This window comes from Gopherus flavomarginatus, chromosome 4 (genome assembly GCF_025201925.1).
Source record: "Gopherus flavomarginatus isolate rGopFla2 chromosome 4, rGopFla2.mat.asm, whole genome shotgun sequence".
Taxonomy (NCBI): domain Eukaryota; kingdom Metazoa; phylum Chordata; order Testudines; family Testudinidae; genus Gopherus; species Gopherus flavomarginatus.
In genome coordinates, this window is record NC_066620.1 from 217880853 (window position 1) to 217900295 (window position 19443).

General features: G+C 58.0%; 2 protein-coding genes across 2 annotated transcripts in view; both read right to left on the minus strand.

Moving 5' to 3' along the window:
* On the minus strand, positions 1 to 3489 carry LOC127049844 (uncharacterized). The gene is made up of 2 exons (XM_050951128.1): positions 3404 to 3489; positions 1 to 3249 (listed from the first exon to the last, which is right to left on the minus strand). The coding sequence occupies exon 2, from the start codon at positions 2843 to 2845 to the stop codon at positions 1889 to 1891; it is 957 nt and encodes a 318-aa protein (XP_050807085.1). The 5' UTR covers positions 2846 to 3249; positions 3404 to 3489; the 3' UTR covers positions 1 to 1888.
* Positions 3490 to 3715: 226 nt separating this feature from the next.
* Positions 3716 to 19443, minus strand: part of FNDC4 (fibronectin type III domain containing 4) — a 49028-nt gene continuing 33300 nt past the window's right edge. The window contains exons 2-6 of the mRNA XM_050951142.1: positions 19106 to 19221; positions 18277 to 18481; positions 14657 to 14746; positions 9782 to 9915; positions 3716 to 3812 (exon numbers count right to left, since the gene is read on the minus strand). Of these exons, the coding sequence (XP_050807099.1) occupies positions 3777 to 3812; positions 9782 to 9915; positions 14657 to 14746; positions 18277 to 18481; positions 19106 to 19221 (581 nt within the window). The 3' untranslated portion in view covers positions 3716 to 3776. The remainder of the gene's footprint in view (positions 3813 to 9781; positions 9916 to 14656; positions 14747 to 18276; positions 18482 to 19105; positions 19222 to 19443) is intronic.

The window sequence follows — 19443 nt, forward strand, 5'->3', positions numbered from 1 at the left end:
CTTTGTGCTCTGGATCCTGCATCTTGTGTCTCTTGCAGCCATTTTCTGAAACTCCATCCTGGGAGTGAATGAGGCCTTTGCTGTTCCCTCTTTGACCACCGGCCCCATTTCTCTGTCAAACTCCTGTTCTCCCAAGTGCAGGTGGTCTGGCAGCCCCAACCAGTGCCATGGAGTAGCAAAGATGGAGGGCTAATTCTCCCACTACAAGGCCCTGTAGAGCAGTGGGACCATTGGGGAAGGGGGGCTATGGGTGAATCACCTTCCCCAATAGGGACTCCTGACACAAACCTGGCAGCAGCTTCCAGTAGGGACCCAGCCTGTGCTGATATCCTGTGCAGGGGCATAGGATGGGATAGCAAGTGCTGCGCTAGCTAGGAATCACCAGCACCCTTTGATCTGGCAAATAACACAGAACAGCAGAGAGTGGGCTGCCAGCTTCTTGTGCATGCATGTGAGAGTGACCATGCATGCAACGGGGTGGGGGGTAAGAGAGATCCCCTCTCTACATGTGACTCAGCCAGGAACAGCATTGTCACTGGGCTCCAGCCATCAGCAGAGACCCCCAGGCAGCAGTTCTGGTCACTGCCCATGCTGTGTGGAGAGAAGCAGAGAGGCCATCTCCCTGATGGGCATGGACAGATGATGGAGGGCCTGCCCCCCAAGGGGAGAAGTATGCTGTCTCTGGAACTGCCCTGCCCCCAGGAACAGGTCTGTGCTGAAGGTGGCTGGTGGGAGCATGAGGCTCCCTAGCTCCTGGGGCAGGAGAGGCCTTTCTTCTTTTAGGAGCCAGCAACTGGGAAGCTGAAGAAAATCCCAGGAGCAGAGCCAATGGGACTCATCCCTCAGCTCCAACACAACCTCTGCTTGTCCCCCCTTTTGCCATTGTCACTGTCCTGCATCAAAATCTGTCTCCTCTGTTCCCCCTGCCCAGCCCTACAGCAGCGTCCCAGCCTGTGCTAGTGGGTCTGTCCCTCAGCTTTAGCAGTTGGCTCCCAAGCCCTGTGCACGCACTGGAGTAGCCACCACAGTGACCCTTCTGCCTTTGAGCCAGAGACTTTTATTGAAAAGACCCTGCTGCAGGGAGTCACTTGCCCTGCCCCCGGTATTCCCATGGCAGGAGCTGAGCAGCACCTGGAGGGAAGAGTCTGAAATTGCTTTGCTTGAAGATTAAGTTCCTGGAAGACGCTGGATCCTGTGATTCTCATCAATCCTGGGGCTGCACAGACAGCATCCTGGCCCCAGGGGAGCAGGCTGCAAACCTGTCATTCCTCCAGTGGAGGCCGTTCTCTTTTCTTCTGATGGAGGAAGGTAGATGTGGGGGAGAGGGCTTGGCTTGGCCTCAGCCTTTTGGCTAGGAGCAATGCTGGTTCCAGATGAGAAAATTCAGTCCACGGTGATGCCACATGGACCCTGGGGTTTGGGTGCTAAGAGGAGGTGTTCAGCTTTAATCACCCCTGGGTACTCGTCTGCCATGAATGCCTCCCTGGCTGATGGGCAGTGAGCGGTGCAGACTCTCTGCCAGACACACTCTTTTGTCCATACAGAACAAGAACTTGGTGGTTTCATTGGTGTTTCTGAGTTGCTTGGGTCAGCTCCTTTCCAGGTGGTCCTAGGGGAATAAGCACCACACTCCCATGGGAACCTGGGCCATGGCATGCTGCCCACTTTGGTGGGAAGGAGTAACAGCTGCAGCCACTGAGCCGTGGGGGCTATAACCCTATTGGACTGGAAGTGTCTCCCCCATGTGACGCGGGCACAGGCAAGGCTTCAAGCAATAAAGACCTGCTGAGCCTGGCTCTGTGCACTCTAGGGTGGGGTTGTGACATAATGGACACTACAGAACTCAGGTTTAGAATCCTGCCCACTAGGCTCCTGTTGGCAGACGTATTTAACCCCTGGATCCCAGATGGCCTGCTACCCACCCCAGGAGTGCATCACTGGAAACCGCCATGGCAGTGTCCGAGGCAGTCATTGGAGGGCACAGGAGGCTGCAAAAGGTTGCCATGCCAGCCATGGGATAGGGAGGGAGAACTCTGCCCGGGTTCAGGGCTGATGATGTGATGAGGGTGGGCTGGAGTAGCACATTTCCTCGGGGGAATGGCTCCCTGCACAGACTCTGACACCACTGCCTCCTCAATAGAGCAGGTGCTGTGTGTCTGGGAAGCCCTGGGACAGCCTCTCTCCAGCAGCAACATCTCCCTGTGGCTGGAGACCAGTCCCTTCTAGGCCATGCACTGGTGTGTAAAGGAACTATCCCCTCCCACAAGCCATAGGGACCCAACATAGAACTACACTGCAATTGGGGCAGGGCCTGCTGTGAGGCCTTCAATGCCAGGCTTAAAAACAGGCAAGAGCAGTAGGATAGAGCTGGGGCAGGCCCTATGGCAAGGCCTTGGCAGAGAGGGGGCTCAGGCAGAACCCTGAGCTGAGGCCTTTGCCTGATGGGCGGAGGCATATGGGCCACAGACAGTTTGTATTGTGGCCTTTGCCCCCCAGGGGCATGGGGATTCAGCATGATATTCTCTCCCCCGCCACACACATTACTCTGTGGCCTGGGTATGTTTCCCAGTGGTCCAGACTGTGGCTCCATGTGGCCTGCACCAGGGCTGCTGGAACAGAGCTGCAGCACGCTGGAAGCCTCCGCGGGAGCCAGAGGCAGAGGAGGAGAGGACTCAGAGCTACATGTGCTAGATTTCCCTCCCACACCCAGAGCTGAACCGTGACCTGGAGACCTCCCAGGCAATGCCGTTAGCAGGGGATATGTTTTTATGGGCACTGGGTACGTCCCTGCTGCCCTACAAACTGGGCAGGCATGAGATGTGATAGGGAGAACTCTCCCCTGCATCCCGCTGTCTCTGCAGCAAGGCCCTGCTTTGCTGTGTCGGGCACAGCATGAGAGAGCATTGGCACTTCCTGGTCTGAGGTCCTCACCTCCTTGGAGTGGTCTCACTCGCACTAAGGGAAGGGATGGAAGCTCATCTGAACTGCCAGCAGCTGAAGTCAGCTCAGTGACCCAGCCAACTTCCTGCCTCCTTGGGCTGGGATTCCATCTCTGGTCACGTCTGCAGGGCGCATGGGGCCGTCCTCCAATTCAGACTCCAGACTTTATGGGGAGTGCTGAGGAAACCTCTCCAGCTCCAATCAGTTCTCTTGCCAGCCCTTCCTGAGCTAGCACCTGCTTCACCTGTGTGAGCCCCACAGTCTGGGCTTGCAGGGTTAGGGGACTGGAAAGTGGGCACTTCTCTGGGACTGTAAACAAACAGAAAATCCCTCTGAGACTCCAGGCACACTGGATGAGAGCTAGATCCCTCTTAGGTAACTGGAGCTATGTCTGCGCCCTGGCTGAGGTCTGGGCATACCTAGGGCTGTAACAGCATGAACATGAGGACACACTGCCATTTACCTAACAGTTGCTGGGTGACAGGGCCATGAGATCCCACTTCCACGACATTATCCCTGCATCAGCAGGAGGCTCCCCCATCCCTTGAAATCCGAATATTGCTGTTTGTTCTTTTGGTGCTGTTCCAGGCTCCCCATTGACTCCTGAGTGGCCAGTGGGCGGTTATATGATGGGTGTGAGGCTGAGTTCTGCATGCATCATCCAAATGGTCTCCATGCAGATCCCCTTGAGGGGAGAAGGCCTTGGAAGAAGCATAATTTCTGATAAACAATTCTTTGCATGCTGAGGGTTGCAGGTTGGCAGCCTGCTGTTGTCCTTTTATCCCATGATCTTCCTTGGGTCTGGCAGCATTCCCAGATCCAGAGCTGGACTGTACTCACACCTCAATGATATTGACAGACAGAGACTTTTTCTACAAGAGAAAAATCAGTATTAAGACCAGATTTTCCAAAATGCTCAGACCCAGATGCCCCCTGGGTTCAGCACGCCCTGCACCACAGGGATCCGCTGTGCTGAGCTCTTTTGGAGATCTGGTCCCAGTTGTGGGTACTGAGCCCTTCTGAGCGTTCCACTGATGTGCCAAGTGAGGGGTGTGCTCCCCTCTCCCATGGTCCAGTGACAGCATCCTTCCCCTGGGCCAAGCAGTGGTGGTGCACCCCAGCCGCGGGTGGAGCAGCAGTGCGCACCCCGCCTCCCATGGCCAGGTGCTGTGCTCTGGCTTTAGCCTCTGCTTGAGGTTTCTTTATAAAGCTTGAGACTCAATAGAGACTAAAGCACTTCATGGTGAACTGACCCCTTGCAAGAAAGGCAGATAAACATCATTGCACCCCCTCCCCCACCCAACCCACTGCCACCATTCCCTTCTGCCCCTGACTGGCACTGCCCCCCTTCCCTCCCCAATAAACCCAACCCACTGGCACTGCCCCCCTCCCTGTGCCCCTAAGAAACCAAACTGACCAACACAGAGAAAATAACAGTAGAAAAAAAACCCAAATCCCTCCCCAAACGGAGATTTTGCCCCAAAATGAGAGATGAGCCAGCCACCCCAGTCTCTAGGGACTGGGCAATTTCTGGGAGTTTCAAGTGGAAGATGCTCAGATACGCGGTGATGGGCAGCTGTATGAAACCCTGAGACAGACAGCTAACAACTACTTGTAACAAATGGGGAGGAAGTTATTTCCAGGCTATTAGTAACCAGGGAGAATATTAAACAGCATCTATTAGGGATAAACATTTTAAAATCAGCAGGCTGTGAGACCTGTCACCAAAGAGTAAAAAAGAGTTGGCTGAGGATCTCTGGCTGCTGATGTTCATTGTTAATAACTCTTGGACCACTAGAGAAATGCCAAATGACTGGAAGAGCCCTAGTGTTGCGCCAATATTCAAAAAGAGCAAGCAGGATCATGTGAATAGGTCAGTCAACCTGATACCAATCCCAAGAGACTAATGGATAAGCTGATACGGGGTCGTACGAACTGTGTCATACAGGAGGTCTGACTAGATGATCACAAGTGGTCCCTTCTGGCCTTGTACTCAAAGAAGAATGAGTATCTGAGGGAGCAGGCAGCGTGCTTGTGGCTGGAGGCGGCGATTATAACCCGACAGAATCATAAAATATAAGGGTTGGAAGGGACCTCAGTAGGTCATCTAGTCCAACCCCCTGCTCAAAGCAGGACCAATCCCCAACTAAATCATCCCAGCCAGGGCTTTGTCAAGCCAGGCCTGAAAAACCTCTAAGGAAGGAGATTCCACCACCTCCCTAGGGAACCCATTCCAGTGCTTCACCACCCTCCTAGTGAAATAGTGTTTCCTAATATCCAACCTAGACCTCCCCCACTGCAACTTTACTCCTTGTTCTGTCATCTGCTATTGGATGGCTACAGCTCTTTTTACTGCCCCCAGCGGTGAAGCAGAGGGAAAAAAAACAAGATAAAGCCCATCAGTGGCACTTCAGCGGCCGGTCCTTCGCTCCCTCTCCCTCTTTGGTGGCAGCTCAAAGAGGAAGAGAAGAACTGAGGGACCCGCCGCTGAATTGCTGCCGAAGACCTGAACGTGCCGCCCCTTTGTATTGGCCACCCCAAGCACCTGCTTCCTTCACTGGTATCTGAAGCCGGCTCTGTCTGCTACCATTGAAAACAGTCTAGAGTGCCATGGAGGTAGGGGCTCCCTTCCACTGGCTGCTGCCCATGACTACACTACACATGCCCCAAACTGCTTCTTGTCTTAAGAAATCTGAGGTCTCTTACCACATGACCACCCCCAGTGCCTCACACATCCAGTCCCCATACCCCAGTGCCTTGCCCACCAGATCCCATCCCCCAGTCCCACCTCCAGTGCTTCATACACACACCCCATCCCCCAGTGCCTCAGGCCCCCAGACCCCACCCCCACCCCAGTGCTTCATGCACACACCCCATCCCCCAGTGCCTCGCACACACAGACCCCACCCCCACCCCAGTGTTTCATACACACCCCATCCCCCAGTGCCTCACACATCCAGTCCCCATACCCCAGTGCCTTGCCCACCAGATCCCATCCCCCAGTCCCACCTCCAGTGCTTCATACACACACCCCATCCCCCAGTGCCTCAGGCCCCCAGACCCCACCCCCACCCCAGTGCTTCATACACACACCCCATCCCCCAGTGCCTCAGGCCCCCAGACCCCACCCCTACCCCAGTGCTTCATACACACACCCCATCCCCCAGTGCCTCGCACACACAGACCCCACCCCCACCCCCAGTGTTTCATACACACCCCATCCCCCAGTGCCTCGCACACACAGACCCCACCCCCACCCCCAGTGCTTCCAGACCCCACCCCCACCCCAGTGCTTCATACACACACCCCATCCCCCAGTGCCTCAGGCCCCCAGACCCCACCCCTACCCCAGTGCTTCATACACACACCCCATCCCCCAGTGCCTCGCACACACAGACCCCACCCCCACCCCAGTGCTTCATACACACACCCCATCCCCCAGTGCCTCGCACACACAGACCCCACCCCCACCCCCAGTGCTTCATACACACACCCCATCCCCCAGTGCCTCAGGCCCCCAGACCCCACCCCCACCCCAGTGCTTCATACACACACCCCATTACCCAGTGCCTCGCACACACAGACCCCACCCCCACCCCCAGTGCTTCATACACACACCCCATCCCCCAGTGCCTCAGGCCCCCAGACCCCACCCCCATCCCAGTGCTTCATACACACACCCCATCCCCCAGTGCCTCGCACACACAGACCCCACCCCCAGTGCTTCATACACACACCCCATCCCCCAGTGCCTCGCACACACAGACCCCACCCCCACCCCCAGTGCTTCATACACACACCCCATCCCCCAGTGCCTCAGGCCCCCAGACCCCACCCCCACCCCAGTGCTTCATACACACACCCCATCCCCCAGTGCCTCGCACACACAGACCCCACCCCACCCCCAGTGCTTCATACACACACCCCATCCCCCAGTGCCTCAGGCCCCCAGACCCCACCCCCACCCCAGTGCTTCATACACACACCCCATCCCCCAGTGCCTCAGGCCCCCAGACCCCACCCCCACCCCAGTGCTTCATACACACACCCCATCCCCCAGTGCCTCGCACACACAGACCCAACCCCAGTGCTTCATACACACACCCCATCCCCCAGTGCCTCAGGCCCCCAGACCCCACCCCCACCCCAGTGCTTCATACACACACCCCATCTCCCAGTGCCTCGCACACACAGACCCCACCCCCACCCCCAGTGCTTCATACACACACCTCATCTCCCAGTGCCTCGCACACACAGACCCCACCCCCACCCCCAGTGCTTCATACACACACCCCATCCCCCAGTGCCTCAGGCCCCCAGACCTCACCCCCAGTGCTTCATACACACACCCCATCCCCCAGTGCCTCAGGCCCCCAGACCCCACCCCCACCCCAGTGCTTCATACACACACCCCATCCCCCAGTGCCTCGCACACACAGACCCCACCCCCAGTGCTTCATACACACACCCCATCCCCCAGTGCCTCAGGCCCCCAGACCCCTCCCCCAGTGCTTCATACACACACCCCATCCCCCAGTGCCTCAGGCCCCCAGACCCCACCCCCACCCCAGTGCTTCATACACACACCCCATCCCCCAGTGCCTCGCACACACAGACCCCACCCCCACCCCCAGTGCTTCATACACACACCCCATCCCCCAGTGCCTCAGGCCCCCAGACCCCACCCCCACCCCCAGTGCTTCATACACACACCCCATCCCCCAGTGCCTCGCACACACAGACCCCACCCCCACCCCAGTGCTTCATACACACACCCCATCCCCCAGTGCCTCAGGCCCCCAGACCCCACCCCCACCCCAGTGCTTCATACACACACCCCATCCCCCAGTGCCTCGCACACACAGACCCCACCCCCAGTGCTTCATACACACACCCCATCCCCCAGTGCCTCGCACACACAGACCCCACCCCCACCCCCAGTGCTTCATACACACACCCCATCCCCCAGTGCCTCAGGCCCCCAGACCCCACCCCCAGTGCTTCATACACACACCCCATCCCCCAGTGCCTCAGGCCCCCAGACCCCACCCCCACCCCAGTGCTTCATACACACACCCCATCTCCCAGTGCCTCGCACACACAGACCCCACCCCCACCCCCAGTGCTTCATACACACACCCCATCCCCCAGTGCCTCAGGCCCCCAGACCCCACCCCCATCCCAGTGCTTCATACACACACCCCATCCCCCAGTGCCTCGCACACACAGACCCCACCCCCAGTGCTTCATACACACACCCCATCCCTCAGTGCCTCGCACACACAGACCCCACCCCCACCCCCAGTGCTTCATACACACACCCCATCCCCCAGTGCCTCAGGCCCCCAGACCCCACCCCCACCCCAGTGCTTCATACACACACCCCATCCCCCAGTGCCTCGCACACACAGACCCCACCCCCACCCCCAGTGCTTCATACACACACCCCATCCCCCAGTGCCTCAGGCCCCCAGACCCCACCCCCACCCCAGTGCTTCATACACACACCCCATCCCCCAGTGCCTCGCACACACAGACCCCACCCCCAGTGCTTCATACACACACCCCATCCCCCAGTGCCTCGCACACACAGACCCCACCCCCACCCCCAGTGCTTCATACACACACCCCATCCCCCAGTGCCTCAGGCCCCCAGACCCCACCCCCACCCCAGTGCTTCATACACACACCCCATCCCCCAGTGCCTCGCACACACAGACCCCACCCCCCCCCCCAGTGCTTCATACACACACCCCATCCCCCAGTGCCTCAGGCCCCCAGACCCCACCCCCACCCCAGTGCTTCATACACACACCCCATCCCCCAGTGCCTCGCACACACAGACCCCACCCCCAGTGCTTCATACACACACCCCATCCCCCAGTGCCTCGCACACACAGACCCCACCCCCACCCCCAGTGCTTCATACACACACCCCATCCCCCAGTGCCTCGCACACACAGACCCCACCCCCACCCCCAGTGCTTCATACACACACCTCATCTCCCAGTGCCTCGCACACACAGACCCCACCCCCACCCCCAGTGCTTCATACACACCCCCCATCCCCCAGTGCCTCAGGCCCCCAGACCCCACCCCCACCCCAGTGCTTCATACACACACCCCATCCCCCAGTGCCTCGCACACACAGACCCCACCCCCACCCCCAGTGCTTCATACACACACCCCATCCCCCAGTGCCTCAGGCCCCCAGACCCCACCCCCACCCCAGTGCTTCATACACACACCCCATCCCCCAGTGCCTCGCACACACAGACCCCACCCCCACCCCAGTGCTTCATACACACACCCCATCCCCCAGTGCCTCGCACACAGACCCCACCCCCACCCCCAGTGCTTCATACACACACCCCATCCCCCAGTGCCTCAGGCCCCCAGACCCCACCCCCACCCCAGTGCTTCATACACACACTCCATCCCCCAGTGCCTCGCACACACAGACCCCACCCCCACCCCAGTGCTTCATACACACACCCCATCCCCCAGTGCCTCGCACACAGACCCCACCCCCACCCCCAGTGCTTCATACACACACCCCATCCCCCAGTGCCTTGCACACACAGACCCCACCCCCACCCCCAGTGCTTCATACACACACCCCATCCCCCAGTGCCTCGCACACACAGACCCCACCCCCACCCCCAGTACTTCATACACACACCCTATCCCCCAGTCCTTTGCACACCCAGACCCCACCCCTACCCCCAGTGCCTCTCACACGCAGACCCCATCCCCACCCCCAGTGCTTTATACACACACCCCATCACCCAGTGCCTCACACATCCAGACCCTACCCCTAGTAACCTGCTCCCCCTGTTACCTTACTGTACAGTAGCCCCCCCGTGGGTCGCTCCGGCGTGCTGTGTTCTGAGGACGGCTTGGTCTTTTCCTTGTTGTTGTTGGAGTCATTATCCTTGATAATGTCATACTGTCTGCAGAAGAGCGCGATCACTGCTGCAGGGAGAGACAGCCATGCTTTGAGGGGTGTCCCCGACACTGTGCTCAACACCACCCCCTGCCCACAACACCATCCCAAATACCACCTTCTTCCAACACCGCCATCCCCCAACACTGTGCCCTTCCTGCAACTCACTGTCTCCAACCCTCCCAGCCCGGAAGTACTCCAACACTATCCCACCCCAACACCACCCCTTCTCACAACTCCCCTTCCCCACAACCCCCCCAGCAGCCCACCTTTCCTCACAACACTTCTTCCCTACATCTTCCCCAACACCACCTCCACCCCAAAACATCCCCCTCCCCACAACACCCCCAACACAACCCCCTGCCCACATCACCCTAAATACCACCTTCTTCCAACACCGCCATCCCCGAACACCGTGCCCTTCCTGCAACTCACTGTCTCCAACACCACCCCCCTGGACGTACCCCGTCTCCAGCCCCCGAACACTACTCCTTTCCACAACTCCCCCATCACCACCCCTCCTCACAGCTCCTCTTCCCCACAATGCCCCATCTTTCCCTACAACACCTCTTCCCTGTATCTCCCCCAACACCACCCCCACCCCACAACACCCATTTCCCACATCTCCCCCAACACCACCCCTCTTCATATCTCCCACATTGCCCCAAATACCACCTTCTTCAAACACCATCCCCTAACACTGCTCTTCCCCACACCACGTCTCCTCACATCTCCCGCAACACCACCCCTCTTCACATCTCCCACATTGCCCCAAATACCACCTTCTTCCAACAATGCCACCACCCTTCCCCACATCTCCCAACACACCCCCACCCCATAACACCACCAGCACCCCACCTTTCCCCACAACACCATACCTCCCCGCAACACCCCCAACTCCACTCCCTGCCCACAACACCATCCCAAATACCACCTTCTTCCAACGACACCATCCCCCAACACCATGTCCTTCCTGCAACTCACTGTATCCAACACCACGTCCCTGGCCGTACCCCATCTCCAGCCCCCGAACACTACCCCTTCCCACAACTCCCCCATCACCACCCCTCCTCACAGCTCCTCTTCCTCACAATGCCCCATCTTTCCCTACAACACCTCTTCCCTGTATCTCCCCCAACAACACCCCCACCCCACAACACCCATTTCCCACATCTCCCCCAACACCACCCCCTCCACATCTCCCACATTGCCCCAAATACCACCTTCTTCAAACACCATCCCCCAACACTGCTCTTCCCCACACCACGTCTCCTCACATCTCCCGCAACACCACCCCCTCCACATCTCCCACATTGCCCCAAATACCACCTTCTTCAAACACCATCCCCCAACACTGCTCTTCCCCACACCACGTCTCCTCACATCTCCCGCAACACCACCCCCTCCACATCTCCCACATTGCCCCAAATACCACCTTCTTCCAACAACACCATCCCCCAACACCATGTCCTTCCTGCAACTCACTGTATCCAACACCACGCCCCTGGACGTATCCCAACTCTGCTCCTTCCCCAGAACTTCCCCAACACCATACCCCTTCCCACAACTCCCCCCTAAAGTATTTTTCAGAAAGGCAGCATGGCTTGATTTTAAGACATCAAGAGATGAGACTCCACCACTTCCTTGATAGTTTGTCCCAGTGACTCATCGCCCTCACTGTTAAACATTTGTGCTTAATTTCTCCTTTGAATTTATCTGGCTTCATTGGTTCTTATTTGCCTTTTACTGGTAGACCAAAGAGCTCATTAGTACTGGGAGTTTGCTCCCTCCCAGGTAATTAGACAATTAATCTTGTAATCTTCTTTTTCATAACTAAACAGATTGGGCCCTTTAAGTCTCTCACTCATTTTCTCCAGCCTTTGAATAATTTGGTGGCTATTTTCTGCATGTTCTCCAATTTTTCAACATCCTGTTTAAAATGTGAACACCCGGACTGGCCGCAGTATCCAGTATCAGTCTCATCAACACCATGTGCAGAGGAAAAAGAGAAAAGAAAAAAAAAATCACAACAAAATCTCATTTAATCAAAAATCTAAAATTGTAGAAAGAAAAACATTGTTCACAAAGGTTTGGCTTCCCTTCATAAAGCCTCTGCCATCAAAAACCCATTTTGATTAAAACTTTTGCCTAGCTCTAGTGCAGCCCCCTACCCTGCCCCCATTAGACCTCACACCCCTGAAAATGCCAATTGCCATGAAGACTGGGTGTGCTTCTAATAGCTCTGCAATAGCTCCACGGGAAGGAATGGGCTGGCTGCAGAATTTACTGGGCAGGTTCTCTGGCTTGTGTTATGCAGGTCAGACTAGGCCAGTGGTCCCCAACCTTGTTCGTCTGGCGGGTGCCAGACAACGAGCCACGGAGGACTGTGGCGGCGGACGAGCATCTGCCGAAATTCTGCTGACAAGTAGCAACGTCACTAGGCGTCGCTGCCGAAATACTGCTGAAAATCAGCAGCATTTGGATGATGCAGCTTGTTGGCGGCATTTTGGTGGATGCTCGTCTGCCGGCCAGTACATGGGCGTAATTAGACCTCCTGGCAGGCGCCATGGCACCCATGGGCACCATGTTTGGGACCCCTGGACTGGATGCTCATGAGAGTCCCTTCTGGCCTTGGAATCCGGGAATCTCATGTTGCCTGTGTAGGCTGCCCCAAAGAGCCCTCTCCCTCTTAACCTCTAAACCCACCCAAGCCCTGGTTCTGAGCTCTGGTGTCCAGCCAGAATCTCTCCTGCTGCTGCACTGGCCACACTGCATTGTTAGTATTGCTCCAGCCCCAAGCGTGCGTCTGCACACTCAGGCTGCGAGGCTCGCACCCAGCCGCAGTGTACACCAGTGGTGGGCAAACATCCAGGTTGTGCAACTGTCTGGAGGGCCGGGTAGGGAAGGCTGTGCCTCCCCAGACAGCCTGGCCCCCGCCCCCTCCCACTGTCCACCCTCAGAACACCCCACCCATCCAATCCCCCCTGCTCCTTGTCCCCTGACCACCCCCTCCTGGGACCCCCACTCCCTCTCCACTCCCTCTGTTCTCTGTCCCCTGACTGCCCTGACCCCTATCCACACACCTCCACCCCCTGACCCCAGGACTCCCGCCCCCTATCCAACTGCCCTCTGCTCCTTGTCCCCTGACCATGCCCTCCCAGGACCCCCCACCCATAACTGCCCCCCAGGATCCCACCCCCTTATCCAACCCCCTCCCGCTCCCTGTCCCCTGACTGCCCTCCCAACCCCTATCCACATCCCTGCCCCCAACAGGCTCCCCGGGACTCCCACTCCCAATGCTCCCTGTTCCCCATCCCCTGACCACCACCCCCGAACCTCTGCCTCATCCAACCACCCCCTCTTCCCTGACTGCCCCCCAGGACCTCCCGCCCCCTTACTAGTAGCAGGAGCTCACAGCCGTGACACCTGGCCAGAGCCAGGTATGCTCCCCATGCTGCCCAGCGATACTGGTGGGACAGAGTGCGGCCCGTGTGGCTGCGGGTGAGGGGGGACAGCGGAGGAGGGACCAGGGACTAGGCTCCCCGACCGGGAGCTCAGGGGCCGGGCAGGATGCTCCCGCAGGCCAGATGTGGCCCACAGGCCGTAGTTTGCCCGCATCTGGTGTACACAGACCCACACTGTTCATGTACCTCTCTTCTGAACCCTTTCCAACTGGTCGTAATCTTTTTTGAAGGGTAGGCCCAGAACTGGACACAGTATCTAGCAGTGGTCCCACTAATGCAAAGCAAAGAGGAAATAACACCTCCTTACTCTTGCTTATACATCCAAGGATCAGCAGAGTCCTCTTGGCTACAGCACCATGCAGGGAACTCCGGTTCAGTTGGTTATCTGTGATCAGGGTCAATTGACTTTCACGAAGTCCAGCCCCCTGCGCTGTGACAGGACCAAGTAAACCTAGACTGTCCCTGACAGGGGTTTGTCCAACCTGTTCCTAAAAATCTCCCATGATGGGGATTCCACAATCTTCCCTGGAAGCCTGTTCTGGAGCTTAACTATCCTCAGAGTTAGGAAGTTTTTCCTAAAACCTAATCTAAATCGCCCTTGCTGCAGATTAAGTTCATTATTCTTGTCCCACCTTCAGGTCTCAAGTGTGAGCTTGAAAGTTTGTCTCTCTTACCAACAGACATTGATCCAATCAAAGATATTACTTCACCCTCCTTGTATCTGTAACTTACTGGGTCCGACACAGCTACAGCCACACTGCATATGGACTTTGCACTTGTCTTTACTGAATTTCATCTTGTTATTTTCAGACCAATTCTCTAATATGTCAAGGTCAATTTTAATTCTAATCCTGTCCTCCAAAGTGGTTGCAACCCCTTGGTGTCATCCACAAACTTTATAAGCATTGCCAGTCTCTCCACTCCATTACACAAATCACTAATGAAATTACTGACTAACACTGGGCCCAGGACTGACCTGTGGGATACACCCGCCCAGTTTGAGAGCGAACCATTGACAATGACTCTTCCAGTACAGTCTTTCAACCGGTGTTGCACCTCCTGTAGAGTAATTTCATCTAGCCCACACTTCCCTGGGTTGTTATGAGAACGTCACTGGGGACGGTGTCAAAGCTTTACTAACAGCAGGATATTTCATGTCTACAGCCCCTTGCACATCCTGCACCCACCTTCATACCCATGTGCTGCCTTCCAGCCCAACCCTGTATGGACTCCAGAGGGGCCAGAGGCCCACGAGGTTGGACCCAGGGTGGTGACCAGTGAGCACTGCCTCCCCACTTTTCCTCACCTGCCCACATGAGCAGCACAGTCACGATGATGACAATCTCCCCCGTCTGGAGCTGCCGCTCCTTGTCCAGCCCTTCCACGGTGATGTCACCTGCAAGACACATGCTGAGCAGTGGGGTGTGGCCCGGCCTGGTGGGACTGTCAGGCTGCAGCGGATGAGAAACTGCATCCAGCCCAGGCATGGAGCTAGAGGAGACTCCAGAACCGCAGGGGTCCAATAGGACACAAGTGGAGGGAGGGGAAACAGGGCTCTGGGTTTCATCCCCTCAGCTCCCAGCAGCATAAAGGGCAGGGGACACCTGAGCCAATCAAACCTTTGCTACCTCTAGGCACCTGTGACTGGTCAGAGGCAGCAGCCTGGCCAGGCTGGACTGATCCCGGATGGCCCCTTGAGAATTAAAGCACCTTCTCCTTTTCCCAGGAGATGGGAGTACACTGTACAGTCGGGGGAGGTGTGAGCTCCAGGGAAGGGGGGGGCATATACCCACCAGTCAGGGGGGCCTGGGGCATGGTTGTGTCTGTGTCTGACAGGCCTGTGTGTGCTGGGGAGCAGGATCCCCACAGATCTGCCCCACCTGCCTACCTTCCATCAACACTCCAGCGTGTGCCGCCCACCCTCGGGGCACACACTCGCCTGCCTAGCAGCAGCTCCTTGGTTTCTGTTTTGGCCTGGGATGACGATGTTCCTCCTGCTCATGTCAGAGTCCCAGGGTCAGTGGCAGGCCCTCGGCAGCTCACTGGGGAGGGCGGAGGCTGTGTAGAGAGGTGGTCAGTGTGCTGTACAAAGAGTGGAGCTGTCATGCTGCAGCCTGGGAGTGTGAGTTTTCTAGTGCATTTGCCAGGGTGCTAAGCAAGCCAAGGTTACTGTAGTCACGCCTGCAAGCTGTTTAACTGCTTTGAGTTTTACATGTCACTGTCTGGGCCCGTTTAGTCCATTGAGACTGACCCAACCAGGGCTGCAGAGTGACACGGGGAACCAGAGAGGGGTCAGGGGTCGGCGAGGGCAAACACGGGGATGAAACTAGGGACTTGGGATGGCACCTGGAGGCGTGGTGAAAGCACTCCGTGCAAAGGCTCTGCTGCCTCCTTTAACACAGGTCAGGCCAACCTGGTCCTGTGTGGACCAAACGCAGGCTCCAGTCCACACCCAAGCTGGCTCCAGCCCTGCAGACAGCGGCACTGGCCGCCCTTTCAGAAACCAGCCAGTTTACCCAGAATTCCTTTTTCTAATGGGGAAGCCCATGGTGGGCATCTCCCAGCCCAGCATCCCTGCCAGGGGAAGAGGACTGAGCCCGCTGGCCCCTGAGAGAAGCCACTGGGGAGACAAGCAGGGCAGGGCTGTGAGCCACTGTCTGGAGCGGGAGAAGGACGAGGGCTGAGCCTGGGGCTCCGGAGTTGGGGCTGAGCTGTCCGCCCTGCCCCGGGCACCTGCCACGGCCAGCTCCTCCCCTCGGCAACGGTGCCCACGAGGAGCGTCAGCACAGCTTGCCCTCCCCAGCAGGGCATGGGGCAGAGCGAGCCCCGGGCTGCAGGGGAGGGATGGGACCCAGCCTGGCCAGAGATGCTGGAGAGTTTCTCTCCTGCCAAGAGCCTGCAGCAGCCACAGGGCAGGTTTAACCCCTTATGGGCCCTCCCTAGTGTCACATGCCTGGGGTCCGTGTGACTGGCCGCACCAGGCGCTCACAATCCTACCACACCTGCCCAGACAAGGAGCAGCGAAGGTGGATCCTCCAGGCCTGCCTAGAGAGGCTTCAGGGAAGCAGCCAATCAGAACACAGCAGGCTCAGTTAAAAGGCAGTGCAGGGGCTGAGACCCCAGTTGCTGGCTGGGAGCAGAAGTGGGGGGAAGGGCTGGGTGTCTGTGATGCTCCCCATGTGGGGGTGCCTGGGAGAGACCCTGCTCAAGCCGGGAACAGACAGACACCCCAAGGAGGTGATGGGGCAGAGTGAGAAGCAGCCCAGGAAGGCAGCAGTGACCATTAAAGGGAAGCAGCACATGGCTGCTGTCTATAGGGACCCTGGGTTGGGAACTTGGGACCCACAGTAGTGGTCAGGCCCAGCCCTCTGCCCCCAGAGGAGTGGCCTAAGCCCCAAGGAGGGGAGAAAAGACATCAGATGCCCAAGAATGGGGCTTGGAGTTTAAACAGGGCTGGGGCTGAAGACCCTGCAGAGGGCCGACCATTTGCTGGACTTTGTTACCCTGGAAGGGGACTAAACCCCAAGGACTGACCTGGCTGGAGAGCAGGGGCAGTAAGAACTGATTAGGGCAGAGTCTCCAGGCAGGAAGCTGGCGGCCCCGCTCTGCACCAGGGCAGGCAGGGATCTCGAGCCCAGGAGAACTGAGCACAGAGACAGGTCTACGGACATTAACCAGGGCACTGGGAGAGGCCCTCATGGACATTCTCCTCTGGAAGAGGTTCATCCATCTGTTCACCTATTAACCGAGTGACTTGGGGGCGGGGGCTGAGCCCCTGAGGACCTGCCTGACCAGGGCAACAGCCAAGGGGTGCTGGCTGCACAGAAATGGGAAGAGCAGGATTGCACCCAGCCGATAAGAGGCACTCACCAGAGGTGAGTGCACCCTGTCACTTTCCTGCAGCAGGGAAAAAAGTGCTCCACTCTCAGGACTGAACCTCTGGAGGGAACAGAGAACCTAGTACAAGCCCCCTGCAGCCCAGCACGACAAGGGAGCTGGTCCCCATCGCTCTGCCCCTGATCCATGCTGGGGGGAGCTTGGGTGATGTTAGCAGGTGTCCAGCGCTGGCAAGGCTGCATGCCAGGCAGTGCTGTGCCTCTCTAGGATGGGCTTTTCCAGCAGTGAGGAGCTGCTTATCACCTTCACCTCTGTTATCTCGGTGCAGAATTTAGTGGAGGAACCCATGTAGGTGTCACCTCATGGCAGGACACCCCTGGGCTGTGCAGCAGGAAATGTCTCTCTCCCCCTTCCCCCCGGCCTTGTGTCTCCTGGCTCCTGTGGGGCTTGGCTCCATGTTGGGCAGGGGCTTGCCTCTGTTCTGCCTACTGGCTGTAACACCAGAGGTGCCATACTAGGTCCTGCCGTGGGCTTTACTGCCTCTCCTTTGGTCCTGGGGCCTCCGTTCCCAACGCTCCCAGACTGACAAACCTGCCACGCTGGGAGACTGCATGAGCTATTGGAACAGCCTTGTAGTTCAAGCTGTGTCTCCTTGTCCCGCACTAAGCAGCCCGGCCCAGGAGCCCTGAGCGTGCAGCAGGGAATGAAAGGCGTCTGCGGAGGCATCTTCTGCACCTCTCCAGTCCCGGCACAGCCCCTGCCAGGAGCCCCCAGGTGGCTTTCCAGCCCCTCTGCACTGCCTCCCCTCTCCTGTGCACCTTCTGCCACCTCACCTGGGGGCAGGCTGAACAGCAAAGGGTCTGACTTGACCCAGTGCTACTGTATAGCTCAGCACTGCAATACAGCACCTGCCCTAGCTGCCCCCATGGGGATTCCCATGTGGCAGCCCCGACTCCCCTCGGTTACCAACACCTGTCTCCTGCTTCCGTGAGTTGTGGGGCCCTTTAGAGAATTTTCCTTGCAGGGCCCAGTGACCAATCTCCCCACCAGAGCGTGTGGCAATGGCATAGCATGGGCTCCTGCCCTTACCTTGGTTGGAGCTGTTGGAGGGGAGGCGATCAGTCTCTTTCAGGGTCCGGAAATGGACCCTCTTGCTGGCCTGGCTCTCTCCGTGCAGGCTGATGCTCTGCACCTGGATGATGTAGTCTGCGTCCTCTGCCAGGTCCCACAGCACGCAGGCCCGGTTCGTGGTGTTCACCTCTCGGATGAACCGCTGCATTTGCCCGTCCTGCCGCTGCCAGAGTCGGAGAGAGACAGTCCGTCACAGGGAGGGCTCCCCTGCCCTTCTGGAAACAGGTTAGTGAGGGCAAGTGGCCAGCTCGGGTGGGGGGAGGCATGGTGACCTCTGAGCTCCTGCCCAGCCCCAGCTCCTCGGAGACTCTGCTGGGCCGTTCATGTGCAGGGCAGGGATAATCCTGTGAATAGCAGTATTTCTAGAATACCCCATGCCATTGTACAGTCAAGGACAAACTCCTCTGTCGCAAAGCCCTGCCCAGAGGGGAGACCCCACCCAGGGCAGCAGGGAGAGGATGGGGCTCAGGACAGGGCTGGAGCCTGAAGCAGACATTTTATAGAGAGGGGTTTCAAGGTGGGGGTGGCCAGGAGGGTGGGGCCTAGTGAGTCCTGCCCCTTGGAGGCCCAATGGCCTGCTGGCCCCAGATAGGCTGATAAGAGATGGGTGGGGTCAGAGCTGATCCCTCAGCAGTGGGATGGCCAGAGAAGGAAGAAGGAGCCTGCATAACCCATGGCCAGCACTGCTCATGGTGCATCCCTCGGGTGGGGTTGTGTTCCCGGGAAAGCCCTCCCGAAGGGAAGGGGAGGCAGGGTGGAGACACCTTGGGGGCAGAGCCTGGCATACCTGCTGTGAGATGGCATAGCCAATGATGACGTCTCCCTCCGGGACATCCCACGAGACAGTGGCAGAGTTTGCCTTCAGGTGCGTAACAGTCACGTTGACTGGGGACGGCGGCCTATCTGTGTGAACCAGGGGAGGGAGCAGAAAGCGAGTGTGCAGGAGAGGGGACAAGACAGAGAGATCACTCTGTGCTCTGTACAATTACTGAGCTGCTGAGTTGCCTGGGTCCCAGCTTGCAACCAGCCTGTACAACAAACAGCATCTGAGGATGTCCTTAACAACAGCCCTTCTGCCATGTGTCTGACTGGGCTTTGCAGAGTGAGCAGGCTGCATAGCCAAGC